Genomic DNA, 15,737 nt, shown 5'->3' with positions numbered 1-15,737 from the left:
CTGTACCAGATTCTAACAGCTTCCTTCCATAAAGACTGGATAACTATTTAGGCAACTAATGAAATTTTATAACAGTGCTAGGCAACGGACTTCCGATGGACATAAATGCATTCTACATTATCTTCGTGAGTCCAGGTTTTATTAGGCTCTTAGTTTGGTTCATAATGTGAAACAATCCTCGTAAGTAGCATCTCATACCATGTACAGCTCATTTGCCGTGAAAGTACAAATCTCGCATACATCTTTGCAAAGTACACATCAAGCTCATACATTGAATCTCCAATTGGCAAGAAATAATTCTGTTTTCTCCATTATGCACATTTTTTATACTGACTGCACCATGCTAAACATTTAGACCACCGCTAATCTATATACATGACCAAACACACGGATTGAAATTCAGATCTGTGTAACTCACAACATGGAATCCAGATCAGAATAAAACTTGTGAAAACTTCAAGTCACCATGATTTTGATTCGAGTCCATGTAGATAGGTGTTGGGTACAATAGTACCAACACGTAGATGATGGTTCAACACATCGAATCAACCATTCAGTCCTGCTGTGCACGTACAGCAACTTGTAAAGCTTATGATAGACTGCCCGCGCAAAAAGATAGAACCCCTGAGAAATCTGTAAGTGCATGCCCTCACAGTTGATACTTGATCACCACAAGCTTTGTTCCTTCAAGTTTTCAATTCAAATATGTTACTAGATCATTCCTGAGATATCAATTCTTCCAATGACACTTTAAACTTTAATTCATGTATGTCATGTAAGTTTCCAGTATTCATGTCATTCAACAAAGAGTGACAGCAGTAATCTGGCAGAGCACGCTATCATACTTCGGGTAAACCTCAGAAGAATGCCTGAAATATAATGGTTATCAAGGTATGGGTCAGTCAACTTTTCCATCTCTAGTGCATTTCTGTCGTGCTGCAGCTTTAAGTGATTGTCTCCTTTTGTCTTGGATCTGAAGAACACATTCAGCAACCAAAACACTGAACTTTGGGGTGACCTTGGCTGTAAGGGGTGGGTTAAAACCAACCTTCCTATAAGCTTGTGCAATGCTCTTCTGACTTCTTTGCAAGTGAATATTGCAGAATGAGGGAGCTGCAGACTTTATGATTGGCCTGCCACAGGTGACAAGCCCGCCCTGTACCCCACTGGAACAAAGAAAACAGGGTAAGAGCAAGTTCAAGTTAAAATTATTTAACGGAAATAAACTAAAGGAAATGAAATCCTATACCAAAACTTAACTGATCTAGTGGTGACTAAGGAAAAAATTCGAACTATGATTTAAGTAGACAACTAGCGAAATAGTCAAGGTAAACAAACCAAAACAAAGCCAACTGTTGTTCCTACTCAAAATTCAACCAGTCAAGGTTCACTGATTCGATTTGTGTACATGAAGCCCAATCTGTTACAGAGCTCAATAATAATAGTAGTAAATTAATAAAACATAGGAAACCATATTTAACTAGCAAACATGGAGCAGCTCACTTCTATTGAGAAAAACAACCATATCCCACTTAATCTTGATTTCCGGTTGCCATAAGAGAAGCTTATGTAGTTACATTGTTAACAGAAACTGATCGATTCAACTTGGCTAAATCATAATCATAAAATGGTTTTCTTTTCTTTCTTTTTTATACTAAACTCCCGAAGAAGAATTTTCAGCTAACCTAAAGCAAGGAAAAGAGGCGGGGAATGTCATTAATCACAACAACAACAACAACAACAACAACAACAACATAGCCTTTTTTCCCAAACAAGTTGGGGTAGGCTAGAGATGAAACCCGAAAGAAAAAAGTTCAAGGTTCAGGCACATTGATAGCTAGTCTCCAAGCACTCCTATCCAAAGCTATCTCTTTAGAGATATTCCAATCCTTAAGGTCTCTCTTAACCGACTCATCCCACGTCAGTTTAGGTCTACCTCTACCCCTCTTTACATTATCGACCCGCTCAAGAACCCCATTACGCACCGGCGCCTCAGGAGGCCTTCGTTGGACATGTCCAAACCATCTCAGCCGATGCTGGGTAAGTTTCTCCTCAATTGGTGCCACCCCGACCCTATCGCGAATAACTTCGTTCCGGACTCTATCCCTCCTTGTGTGCCCGCAAAACCACCGCAACATCCGCATCTCTGCTACACTCAGTTGCTGGACATGTCGCCTTTTTGTAGGCCAACATTCAGCACCGTATAACATCGCCGGACGAATTGCTGTCCTATAGAATTTGCCTTTTAGCTTTTGTGGCACCCTCTTGTCACAAAGGATGCCAGAAGCTTGCCGCCATTTCAACCAGTCAGCTGAAATTCTATGCCTAACATCTTCATCAATGTTGCCATCCTTTTATAGCACCGATCCTAAATACCGAAAAATATCCTTCTGGACCACCACTTGCCCATCTAGACTAACGTCTCCCCCCTCATGCCTAGTCGTGCTGAAATCGCACATCATGTACTCGGTCTTGGTCCTACTAAGTCTGAACCCTTTCGACTCTAACGTGCGTCTCCACAGCTCTAACTTCCTATTAACCCCTGCCCTACTCTCGTCAACTAGCACCACATCATCAGCAAAGAGCATACACCAAGGGATCTCACCTTGTATATCCCTTGTGACCTCATCCATCATTAAAGTAAATAAATAAGGGCTCAATGCTGACCCCTGGTGTAGCAAATGCTGGCGTCCTTCTAAAACTCTGAATTGTTGAAAATGATTATTAAAATTCCAAGCGCAGATAACAGTATGATTTTTTTTCGTGTGTTGTGATTAATGACAATAAAATTGTCATTAATCACAACACACGAAAATGATTATTAAAATTCCAAGCGCAGATATCAGTATGATTTTTTTTTGTGTGTTGTGATTAATGACAATTTTATTGTCATTAATCACAACACACGAAAAAAAATCATATTGTTATCTGCGCTTGGAATTTTAATAATCATTTTCAACAATTCAGAGTTTTAGAAGGACGCCAGCATTTGCTACAATTGAAAATGAATTTCTCATCTCAGAACTAGTGAAATAAGATTCCTGCCTTTTTGTATGGTTGCATTTATCTTCCTAATTTGATCTTATTCTGCATGAACCTCGCATCGTGTTGAAGCTTGATATCTCTTAAGGCTTTTGATTCAGTGTCTTGGCCATTTCTCCTTGAGATCCTGCGGCATTTGGGGTTTGGACAGATCTGGAGGGACATAATCAGTGGGCTTCTCTACACCTCAACCACTCAAGTGCTGATGAATGGTGTCCCTGGTGATCTTATCTCTCATCGTCGTGGGCTGCGACAGGGTGACCCCCTCACTCCGATGATGTTCATTTTGGTCATGGATGTGCTGGGGCACATGTTCTCGAAGGCTGCTGATGAAGGATTGTTGCTGCCCCTATCCAGGAGGGCATTCAAGCATCGTGTCTCCATGTATGCGGATGACGTGGTGCTTTTCCTCCGCCCTACAGCTGATGACATCGAGGTTACCATGGACATTCTCAGTTTATTTGGAGAGGCAACGGGACTGAAGACTAATCTGCAGAAGAGTAATGTACTGCCCATCAGATGTGAGGATACTGATATTGCGAATGTTCAGACTCTACTGCCTTGTGCCCTTGCTGATTTTCCCTGCAAATACCTTGGTTTGCCCCTTTCCCTTAAGCGTCTAACCAAGAATCAAGTGCAGCCTTACATTGACAGAATTGCAGATCAGCTTCAAGGATGGAAGGCAAATCTAATGACTAAAGCTGGTAGGATGGTACAGGTGCAATTCGTTCTTACTGGAATGCTCATCTACCTCTTTATGGCTGTTGAGTTTCCAGCTTGGGCTATCAAAGCAATTGATAAAATTCGACGAGGTTTCCTTTGGAGAGGTCGCAAAAATGCACTTGGGGGTCACTGCCTAATTGCTTGGCTCAAAGTTTGCAGGCCCAAATAGCTTGGTGGACTCGGAATTTCCGACCTTAAGACCCTTGGATGGTCATTAAGGATGCGTTGGGTATGGCTGCAAAAAACAGAGCCGAACCGTCCATGGGCGGATTTCAATATCCATGTTCCAGATCAGATCAAAGCTTTCTTCGCAGCAGCCGTTTATTCTGAGGTGGGTGATGGTGCTACTACCCTTTTTTGGACAGATCGGTGGCTCCATGGTCAGAGTATTGCTGACTTGGCACCACGTCTCTTGGAGATCATTCCAGTATGGAGACGCAGGAAGCGAACTGTGCAGCAGGCCCTTGTCAACCATGCTTGGGTTTCTGATATTCTAGGGGGCCTTCCTGTTGGAGTGCTTATTGACTATCTTCGGCTGTGGGATATCTTAGCCAACATTCAGCTGCAGCCCGGCATTGAGGACAAACACATCTGGCGCTTTTCATCTAGCGGCCAGTATTCTGCTAAGACAGCTTATGAGGGTTTCTTCCTGGGATCAACTATTTTCAGTTCTTGGGAAAAAATATGGAAGACTTGGGCTCCTGGTAAATGCTCTTTCTTCATGTGGCTTGTTGCCCATGAACGATGCTGGACTGCTGATCGCCTTGAGCGCCGTGCCCTACCTCATCCTGAAAGCTGTCCTATGTGTGATCAGGCACCAGAGTCGATTAACCATCTCCTTGTGGGCTGCGCCTTTGCAAGGGAATTCTGGTTTCATTTCTTTTCACAAGTTGGCCTGCGAACCTTCTCCCCCCAGTTTTCTGATACATCATTCTTTGATTGGTGGGAAAGGGCCAGTAATGATATAAGTGGTTTGCTGTTACAAGGGTTCAACTCTCTTACAATTCTTGGGGCCTGGACAATATGGACTCAGCGAAACAGATGTGTTTTTGATGGAGCCTCTCCTGATGTGGGCATGTGGCACGGGCTCTTACCCTGGCCAGCGAGGAGAGGAAGCTGTGGTCGATGTCAGGGGCTCGAGGAATTTCATTCTTAATAGCCCCTACATCTGTAGATTAGAAAGAAAGTTTTTAGGTCGTCCTTTCCTGTCACGGGCGAGTCTGTTTCTTTGGAATCCTGGGGTTTAGTGGGTGTGTGTGAGTGAGTGGGTGCTAAGTTGCGTGTGGTGGTGTGTGTCTGGTTGAGCTGAGTGTGTTTCTCTTGTATTTTTTTTGGGGAATTTTTCCCTCTCTTCTTCTTAATATAATGAAGCGCAGTTCTCCTGCGTCTTTCGAGAAAAAAAAAACCATTACGCAAGACAGGCTGCTACCAGATAGATTAACACAAGAAGAATGATATGTACCTGATAAAAGGAAAGGCTAACACTGAATTGGATCATATGCTTTTGGTCTACATCCCTAGATCTTAAGGCAAGGGTATCCCTTTCAGTCATACTTTACCAAACTACAGGGGCCCACACCTACAAAACTACAGTAATGAAAAATAAGAGTGGTTCTAATCCATGTTTTTCAGGAAATACCAACTTATTTTTCTTTTTTGAGACCAGAAACAACTTATTGAAAAGCTAAACCTAAGAATTAGGAAAAAATAACTGAAACACAGATACCAGCTGCACAGTAGGCTACAATTTTCTTTATATCCATGATGGCCCACATTCGACATTTGATGTATAAGTTTCCCCTGATATTAACCAGGACATAAATTGTGCTGTAGTGTTTTAGTAAGCACCAGACTGGTAGCTGGGTGGCACCAAAGCATGATTAGACATCATGTCGGGAGACAAGGCTGAAAGGCACCGAGAAGGGAGGGTCTGTGTAGGCAGGCAAGGTTTCCACATTTCCAAGATGTGATGTTCCATTAAGGGGATACCTCACAGGCCAAGCACAGGTTTGGGCCTAATTGTAAGTTGAACAACTGTCCAAAATTGTAAGTCATTGACTAATTCTATGAATGAAGCATCAAGAAGGAAAGATTTAGGACTAATTGTAAGTTGAACAACTGGAACAAATTTGAATAACATATTCAAGCACTTATCCAAGCAGATGGTCAGCGAAGGGGGTGCTTGCTGTCAAAAGCAAGATCCCATATAATTCAATAGGACAATTCACAGACATGGGATGTGCAACATCAGTTTATCCATAAACAGGAAACAGAGAACTAAAAAGGTATGTATCTAAGCTTCTGAACGTGATAAAAACTTAATAACACCTAGATCCAACCACCTTATCCATGCAGCAATGACACATATATAAGAGCACAGGATCATCCATTGCAGAGCCACCAATGACCAATCCAGAGCCATAATCTTCTATTTGGCACAAATTTTATTAAAAAAATGCATTCGCCCAAAAAGATTTACAAAACATCCTATGCCCAGTAAATCACCATGAATTAACAGTATCATCTACACAGTACGTCATTTGTTTCAATGAGACACAGACCTAAATGCACCACAAATGGGAGCAGTCTCAATGATTCACCAGGGAAGCATCGCAATCCCAACCACAAATGAGAGAGAAGTGTCATCCCCTTTCAGAAACACTAATCTCAGATAACGAGCATCTCCAAGAGCTCTCGTATCCGGTATGGACTAGCTAAAAAAAGAAAACGGAGAGGAAAAACGTCAACCCGCTTGCTCGCAATCCGTCCACCTCCCCTCGGCATCTTTGCCGAGCATCGCGCGCTCGCCATCCCCGCTCCCGCGCTTCGCCAGGCCTCTTTCGCGCGCCTCGTTCCAATCCGCCGCGCCACCGGCTGCCCGTGCACCCACTTCGCCGCCGGCTGCCTGCATGGCCACCGTCCCCAATCCACGTGCACGCTCCGCCGTCGGCTGCCTACGCGGCTGCACCGCAGTCCACGCGCACGGCGCGCCCGCTCCGCCATCAGCTGCCCACGCGGCTGACCCCACTCCGCAAGCGGCGCGCCCGCTCCGTAGTCAGCAGCCCGCACGGCCGCCCCCCAGTCCACGGGCACGGCGCGCCCTCTCCGCCGTCGGAGCGCACGGCCGCCATTCCACTCCCCAGTCCACGGTATTTTAGCTAGTCTTTTGGATTACTCCATACAAATAGGTGGTTTTCTATTTTTACAAAGGGGCTACAATCTCTAAATTTAGCTAACATAATACCTAGCCTGTTGGAGATGCTCTAACTGGCTAGATCCAGACCAGCAATGGCAACGAATCAGGAACCCTAACCAAGAGAAGATCCAGGCTTTCATCCAAATCAAGTACAAAGTTGAAACAAGAGAACGTGATGTGACGAACCTTTTAGTGATGTAGGCGCAGGGCTTGTAGAGCACCTGTTTGGGATCCGAGAGGATGTGGGAGTGGCAGAACCGGGCCGTGGCCATGGCCCGCACTTTGCACCCCGTGAACCCGCACTTCTTCCTCCTCGGCACCGGCGCCAGCCGCGGCGGCTCCCCCACAGCGGGGATAGGAGCTCCGGGAGGGGGCGGCGGCTGCTCCGCCTCGAGCGGGCTCCGGGCGAGGTCCCAGACATACTGCCGGTGCCGAGCGCGCACCTCCTCGGCAATTGCCCAGTAAAGCCGGCGGTATACGCCCGCAAGCCTGGCCGCGCGCCGGCGCCGCCGGCGGAGGACCTCCTCCCGCGTGAGCGCCTCCGCCGTGGCCTCCATCTCCGGCGATGGTGGGACGCCGGGGACAATGCTAGGGTTTGGGGTTTGAACCTCAGGGGGCGCCACCGGCGCCGCCGCCGCCGGGGCGTCGGGGTTCCGATAGAAAGCCATGGCGTGAGGAGATTCGTGCGGGCGGATGCGCGATTTTGTGGTGGGTTTCTGCGGAGGTCCGTGAGGAGGAAGGAAGGAGATAGATCTGTGACTGGTGGTCTGATGGTGTCAATGGGTCTCTGCGGCGATGCGACCCACGGGACGGAGGCTGCCATCCATCTCATGCGGTTGGCAGAGCACTTAGAAACAGAGTTAGCTGGAAAAATAGAAGGAAACAATTTAAATTACTTCTCTTTTAACTGCAGAAAAAATTTGAATAACCTTAAACTATCGTTTGGTTCTTTTACACCTCAAAAAACTATAGTTTTTTATTCAAATTACTCCTAATACAATTTATTTTTTTACATTTCTCCATGCATAGCTGCAGTTTCAAATTAAAATTTTACAAGATGATATTACACATTATAACACATGATGCTGTAAAAAAATACATCATAATTTTTCATTATTATTTTTATAGTTATGATATTTAATAATAAATTAATCATTGGAGTTCAAAATTATATAAATTAATGATGAAAAATTATAATAATTTCTTTAATATGCATTGTGATATCCACAACTATCATGCAAAATAAAGATTAAAATTCAACTTGTGTATGGAGAAACATAAAAAACAAATTATATTATGGGGTGAAATGAACTAAATGACATAGTTTACGGGGACATTGAACCAAGTTATAGTTTAGAGAGGTATTTAGACTTCGGCTATACTTGAAGGGATTAAATTGGACTTTTTCCAAACCAGAAGCCCCGATTAAAAACTAGATCCAATAGAGTATGTATTTTCGTCGGGTCACTATCTTACTTGGTATTTTGTCCCCCTCACTCAGCAAAGATGCCGAGCCCCTCCGGCTCATCATCCCACCATCTCGCGCTCCCCGACCCTCCACCCTCTCGCGCTCCCCAGCAGGGACGTCAACCTCCACCGGGACCTCGCGTCCTCTCATGTTGCGCTCAGATCTCGCTCCCCCGCCGCCCTCTGCTGTGTCTCCTCCACTGAGCCTCCCTGTCGGCGCCTCATCCCTCTGCTGCTGGAGCGCGCCTCCCTCCACCATGTGCGCGCCACGAGGTCGGCTGCCAGCGCGATCGCCGCCTCAGGACGCCACAGGACGAACATGGTCTATGATGTGTGGCGTCCATCTATCAGAGCAGTTTTTCGAGGGGAGGAGAGGCATGGATGGAGAGTATGTTAGTTATCCCACCCTTTGAGAAGCTATCTATTTTTTTTACAGACATGCTAAAACTCTAAATTTAGATAGGATTTTAGCTAGCCTCTTGGATATGCCGTCATTATTATTAGGTTTGTGCTCATAAGTTGCTACGGGTGAATTAGAAAAAATACAATAAATTATGATAATATACAATAATTAATAATCATAGAAAATTGATGATAGTAAATACATTAAGAAGGACCATGGTTCACGACAATCGCTACTAATGGAGAGGCATATCAGATACAAACCAGGCCAAGTAGGCATAGAATAGTAGGATCAATAAATATAAAAAAAATGCTAGATTATTCGATTAAGTTAGAAAAGCGGAACCATTTCCATGCACTTAGCTATGCAATCCATGCATAATGTGCTAAAGCTAGGCCAACAATCTATTTCCTGAAAATATGGCAAATAGTTGCACTCCGTAGAGAGCGTACATGTCACCTAAAAGATATAGTGTATGCAACAGACCTTAAGTCGCGCATAGAAAATAGAACCCCACCGTGTAATACAAAAAGATCTAAGTAAACTGTTGAAATCAACAAATCCTAACTTATGAACGAACCCTTTTATATTAGTTCTTGTTGTTTCAACGTTTTCGATGAGCAAAAAGGCAAAATGTAAAAAATCCCACCCTATATCACAAGAGCACTTGTACTGAACCTACATCAAGCATAGTCTATATTCTGCAGCTACGCTGAATACTTTTTATTATGACTAGTGGTTATGCACGCAGGGCATGTGTTTGAAACTAATTCTATGTCAACTCTTTGGAGGTACATAATGTACTCCATGGTGTAAGACAGTAAGAGTTCCGCCAAGTTGACAGATCAAGAATATATCACGTATTGATCAGCACCCAATGTACAGATTAATAATATAAAATTAACAATAAAAATAGTTGAACAAAAATATTATATTAGATCCACCATAAGAATTTATTTTAATTCATTATTCATCGATACAGAAATTTAAAATATGGTCTAATTGATGCAACACCACTATGCAAGACTCGAAAAAAGATAGCAAGATCCATCCATATTTCTCCCTCAACCTTCGGGGACACAGTAATCTTCTCCGTTAACCCACCTGAACATGTATCAATATTCACAAATAAGACATATCATCAGAACTAAATATTTATAGCTGCATGATACTTATGGCATAAAAGATATTTTATTAGTGAACATGGAGGGGGTAAATATCTCTAGTTGTCTCTTGCAATTTTTATAGTCTGCAAATGAATTCATGTGCTAGGCTATGTCATAAGACATAGCTAGCAGCACGCTCCTGATATACGTATACCTTTCACTAACGGTCCCATCGTGCTTCGCAACCAGCAATTTCATAAAGAGCGTCCCTTGAAAATTTCTGAAACCAACACGCACTCGGGGTATCAAATGAAGCTCCGCCTTAATAGCTCATCCGAGATGTCCCAGATGATCCAACATAGAAGAGCTTAAGTCTATAATTTTGTTGACGCTTTTTCTGGGACAACACACGAACACTCACGATCGCGTGGCGCGAGGAGAGCTCAATGCAGTGCTTCCAGCGTAGACCGGTTCGCCGGGTAAACCAGCGAAGTCCAATGAACACTCGCCCAGGATGGACTCCATCAGGGCAGGCGCACATAGAATTATTCTAGGATCGGCAGGCCACCTAGAACGTCTTCGGATGTCGTCGAGACGAAGGAAGAACAGTATGTAATGGGGTTGGAAGAGCTAGGGTTTGGAGATAAAAGTAGAGACAATAAAATAGTAGATTGGTTTTCTTTTTAGTCGATTGGATGCCCTCAATCCGCTGTAACCCTTTATATTTATAGGGTGGGGAGGTCTTTCCCCATAAGAAATCTTTTTACAGATCTAAATCTACGAAAATCTCTAACTGTACTCAGACTCTTGATGGACCGTCAGACCCACTGGTCAGACCGATTACAAAAACCTCGACCGGTCAGACCGATTACAAAATTCTCGACCGGTCAGACTGCCTAAGAGCACCGGTCAGACCGGTCTCTCCAAGTTGCTGCCAATTTTAGTCGTCAGCAGATTTCCATTCCAAACCAAATTATCTGCTAGGAGACCAATAGTATTTTACAAGAGTCTGTTTCTTAATTTTATTAGGTGACGGCCATGCTACAACCACGAAATCACCTTCCTGTCCACATTGACGTGCTCACCACCAACTCCATTGGTTGTCACTACTATCGTAGTTTTGTGCAGAATGTCAAATAGAAAATTATATTGAGTTGCTTTGCATAACAAATGCGCGAAGAGAAGGAAAGGGTTGTTTGCTCCATGTAGTAAAAGAATGCTTGTACGGCTAGAGGGCTCCCCCAACTAGAATCCATTGAGAACCCCTGCCCCTGACACACTACTAGAAAACGGGCTAAAGATCCAGGCCAAAAAGTACACATTGCTGTTGCAACCGGTACTGATATGAGGCATCACTACCGGCTGCAACAACAGTTGGTACTCTTGGCCTTGCCCAGCCCAGCATAGGGCTTTCGGTATCGGATCGTGGGACAAACCAGTGCCAATGCAGGCACCGGGTCGTACCATGACCCGGTATCGAATGCCTTCGGAGGCATAGGCACCGGGTCGTGGCTCGAACCGGTGCCAATTTTGCCGGCATTAGCGCCACGACCCGGTGCCGGCATTAGCGCCACGACCCGGTGCCGGCAGCCGGTCGGGCCAAAGGCACCGGTTGGTGCCATGACCCTGTGCCGATGCGCAAGATTTAACACCGGTTCATAGGCACCAACCGGTTCCTTTGGCCCGCCCCTATAAATACCCAGCCCCTCTCCCCCTCCAAGCTGTCGTGAACTCACTATTCACGGCAGTCGAGTGAGGGGGAATATTTGCAATTTTTTTAAAAACTTAGTAATTTTTCTCTATGCGTTAGCAAATTAATTTTTTAGATGTAGTTAGCACTTGATTTAGTTTATACATGTGATAAATATTTTTAGATGTAGTTAGCATCTGATTTGTATTTATATGCATTATCAAATTATTTGATAAGTGAATGGTATCAATTTATTGTATTTATATGCATTATCAATTTATTTGATAAGTGAATAGTATCTATTTATTGTAGTTATATGCATTATCAATTATATGTTTCAATTCAAATTTTGTATGAAAATATGATTCTATTTAAAATTTCTATTCAAATATGTTTATATTGCAATATATGTTTCTATTCAAAATTTTTATTAGCAAATTGCATATCATTTCGAAGACACTCTAATGATGCATATAGGGATCTGTTTATGAAACAAATTGCGTGGCCTCCCCTAGGCCCTTCTCAGAAAGAAGAGAGGCACGAAATCTTAGAACTGATTTGGTGTTCTGGCTTCTTTCCGAGGGAAGGCCCAAGGAAACCCAATTTGTTTTGGAATAAATAAAGCATCTAAGAAAATGAGCTGAAGAGTGTCAAACTAGTTTGCAAGAGATTTAATTTGTTATTTTTAGGTCCAATATTGTTGCAAAGTGTAATTTTTTTAGATATAGTTTATCATTGTTATATTAGTTTATCATAGTTAGCACCCTAATATTAAGTATTTTTTATAAATGATTTATTTTGACACTCTAGTGATGTATATAAATGGATTGTGAACCCTGATTATTAAAGGATAATGGACTAATTGTGAATGTGAGAACTCATTCTGAACTAATCCATTATCCTTAAATAATTAAGGTTCCCTAGAAGTCTAAACAAACTGAAACATGTTAAAATAATTCTACGTAGTTAACAAGTTATTTAATTTATTATTTTTACACTCTAATAATGTTAGTTATAATTTTGTAGTATGATTTATTACATGTGAGATAGTGTATTCAATGTTTGTTATAATTTGGTAGTATGAACGAAATATTTTTACACTCTAATGATGTATATAAATGAATTGCGAACTCAGATGAGTCGGCCATGGATGTACAATGCCGACCTGTGGAGTTCATTGATGGCGTGCATGAATTCATAGAAGCAGCCAAGAAACACAAGTACGACAGTTTCGTTCGTTGTCCATACAAATTCTGTAAGAATCAGAAGGATTACTCATCATCAACAACCATCCACAGTCACTTGTTCAATAGTGGTTTCATACCCAACTAATATGTTTGGACCAAGCATGGAGAAAGATGGATTGTGCTGGACAATAATGAAGAAGAAGAGGATGGTATTCCTGATTTTGCAGCCAATTATGGTGTCTTCTTTGAAGATATTGCAATGGGTGAGCCTGAACAAGATACTGAAGGACACATTGTAGAATATGATCAAGGTTAGATGCTGTGCGAAGTTGAGGAAGTTTGCGAAACAGAAAAGGAATCAAGAGATCTGAACCGTATATTGGAGGACTATAGAACATTGTTTTACCTAGATTGCAAACAAGGGCACAAAAAGTTGGGTACCACATTGGAATTGTTGCAATGGAAGGCATCAAATGGTTTGTCTGACAAGGGATTCGAGTTGTTGAAACTTATAAAAAACCTACTCCCTGAGGGTAACACCTTGCTTGAAACAACGTACAAGGCAAGAAAGGTTGTTTGTCCTCTAGGATTGGAAGCACAGAAGATACATGCATGTTCTAATGACTGCATCCTCTATCGTATGTCGGTATGCAACGCATGTCGGTATAAGATCCCTTGAGATGATCCAGGCGACATTGAGGGGATGCGTATCAAGAAGAGGGTTCCTGCTAAGGTGATGTGGTATTTCCCTCTAATACCACGTCGAAAACGTTTGTTCATGAACAAAACGAATGCTAAACTGATGCGATGGCACAAAGAAGATAGTAAGCAAGACAATATATTGAGACACCCTGCTGATGGGTCCCAGTGGAGAAAGGTGGACACAACATTCCCAACACTTGCAGATGATGCGAGAAAAATAAGGTTTGGCTTAAGTACGGATGGTATGAATCCTTTCGGTGCACAGAGTAGTGGCCATAGTATCTGGCCTGTGACACTTTGTATATACAACCTTCCTCCTTGGAAGTGTATGAAGTGGAAGTTCATTATGATGCCAGTGCTATCCTCGCCCGAAAGCACTGTATCTAAAGCACTGTAGGAAGATCGTGTAGATGGGTCATCATCGATTTCTTCCCATCAAGCACCCATTAAGGAGGAAGCATGCTCACTACGGTGGAAAGGCAGATCATCGTACAAAACCTAGACACTGTTGTGGGAAAATTGTATTTGAAATGGTCAAAGATATAAAAGTAGTATTCGGAAAAGGACTGGAAGCAGATCAGTGCAGAGTGATGATAGACATACACCTATGTGGAAGAAGAAGAGCATATTTTGGGATTTACGTTATTGGAAAGTCTTAGAGGTCTGCCACACAATTCATGTGATGCACCTCACAAAGAATCTTTGTGTTAACCTGCTAGGCTTTCTTGGTGTCTACGGTAAGCCAAAGGATACACTGGAAGCGCGGCAAGACCTTCAATGTATGAAACAACGGGCCGCCCTATATCCAGAAAAAGGGATGAAGGACGTCATTACCTAGGTCCTTCCTACTACGCTCTAAACAAGGAAGATAAGCAAAGTATGTTTGAATGTTTGAACAGTATGAAGGTCCCATCAGGCTACTCTTCGAATATAAAGAGACTACTAAACATGAAAATGAAGAAATTTGCACAGGTAAAGTCCCATGACTGTCACGTGTTGATGACACAATTACTTCCAATTGCACTTAGAGGTATTCTACCAGCTAATGTTCGAGCAAAAACCATAATGCTATGCACATTTCTCAACACAATTTCTCAGACGGAAATCGATCCAACGAGTCTAATCAGGCTAAAGAGGATGTTGTCCAAAGTATAGTTAGTCTTGAGATGGTATTTCCTCCATCATTTTTCAATATTATGATGCATCTTCTGGTTCACCTGGTCAAAGAGATTGGTATTCTCGGTCCTGTTTTTCTTCATAATATGTTCCCTTTTGAACGATTATTTGCAGTCCTAAAGAAATACCTTCATAATTAGGCCCGTCCAGAAGGAAGCATTGCGAAGGGTTATGTGACAGAGGAGGTTGTTGAGTTTTGTGTTGACTATGTGGATGGACTTTGCCCGATTGGGGTTCCAGTATCACTACATGAGGGGCGACTGATTGGAAAGGGCACACATGGAAGGAAATCAATAAATGCCAATGACCATGCTTTGTTGAGCAAAGCACATCTCACAGTTCTGCAACAATCAGCCTTGGTGGCTCCATACATGGAGCAGCATAAGCAAATGGTGCGAAGCACGTACCCTTCGAAGTCTGAAACATGGATTACAAACCATCATAATGATACATTCGCCACCTGGTTGCAGAAGGAACTCGTGGGCAATGATGAAATTCATGAGCAGCTAGCCTTGCTGGCCAGGGGTCCAGCTAATTCAATCTTGATGTACCAAGGATATGAAATGAATGGATACATTTTACACAAGAGCCCAAGATAACAAGAGAACCAATCAAAATAGTGGTGTCCATATAGATGCCATAGACTCTAGTGGCCAAATGAACTCATATTTTGGTTACATCGAGGAGATCTGGTAACTCGACTATGGGTCGTTGAAGATTCCTCTATTTCATTGCCAATGGGTGAAGTTGACTGCAAAAGGTGTTGATATCGACGAGTACAGAATGACAACAGTAGACCTCAAAGAGCTTGGCTATCGAGACGTATCGAGATGAACCATTCGTCCTAGCTAAGGATGTCACTCAAGTTTTCTATGTGTAGGACATGTCTAGCAAACCCAGGAATGACAAGTCTAGAAATAAATCAACAAAGGACAAGTTAGATGCAGATGAGCCAAAGCGCCACATAGTTCTGGCAGGTAAAAGAAAAATTGTGGGAGTCGACGATGTCACAAATGAAGAAGAATATAACAAGGTTGAAGACATG

At 42.9% G+C, this 15,737-nt stretch overlaps 1 protein-coding gene across 2 annotated transcripts; it reads right to left on the bottom strand.

The window, feature by feature from the left end:
* Window positions 1-211: 211 nt before the first annotated feature.
* LOC120699093 (translation initiation factor IF-2-like) lies at window positions 212-7,782 on the bottom strand. Of its 2 annotated transcripts, XM_039982958.1 has the most exons (3): window positions 7,148-7,782; window positions 1,049-1,166; window positions 212-869 (listed from the first exon to the last, which is right to left on the bottom strand). In XM_039982958.1, exons 1-3 carry the CDS (start codon window positions 7,627-7,629, stop codon window positions 858-860), a joined length of 612 nt encoding a protein of 203 aa, XP_039838892.1. In that variant the 5' UTR covers window positions 7,630-7,782; the 3' UTR covers window positions 212-857. The 2 variants fall into 2 exon arrangements, with proteins under 2 accessions (XP_039838892.1, XP_039838891.1); XM_039982957.1 differs by having other exon boundaries at window positions 212-1,166; window positions 7,148-7,778.
* Window positions 7,783-15,737: the final 7,955 nt, after the last annotated feature.

Source organism: Panicum virgatum, chromosome 3K (genome assembly GCF_016808335.1).
Source record: "Panicum virgatum strain AP13 chromosome 3K, P.virgatum_v5, whole genome shotgun sequence".
NCBI classification, from domain to species: domain Eukaryota; kingdom Viridiplantae; phylum Streptophyta; class Magnoliopsida; order Poales; family Poaceae; genus Panicum; species Panicum virgatum.
Note: the sequence above shows the minus strand (reverse complement) of the source record. Positions and strands in the feature narration are given on the sequence as shown.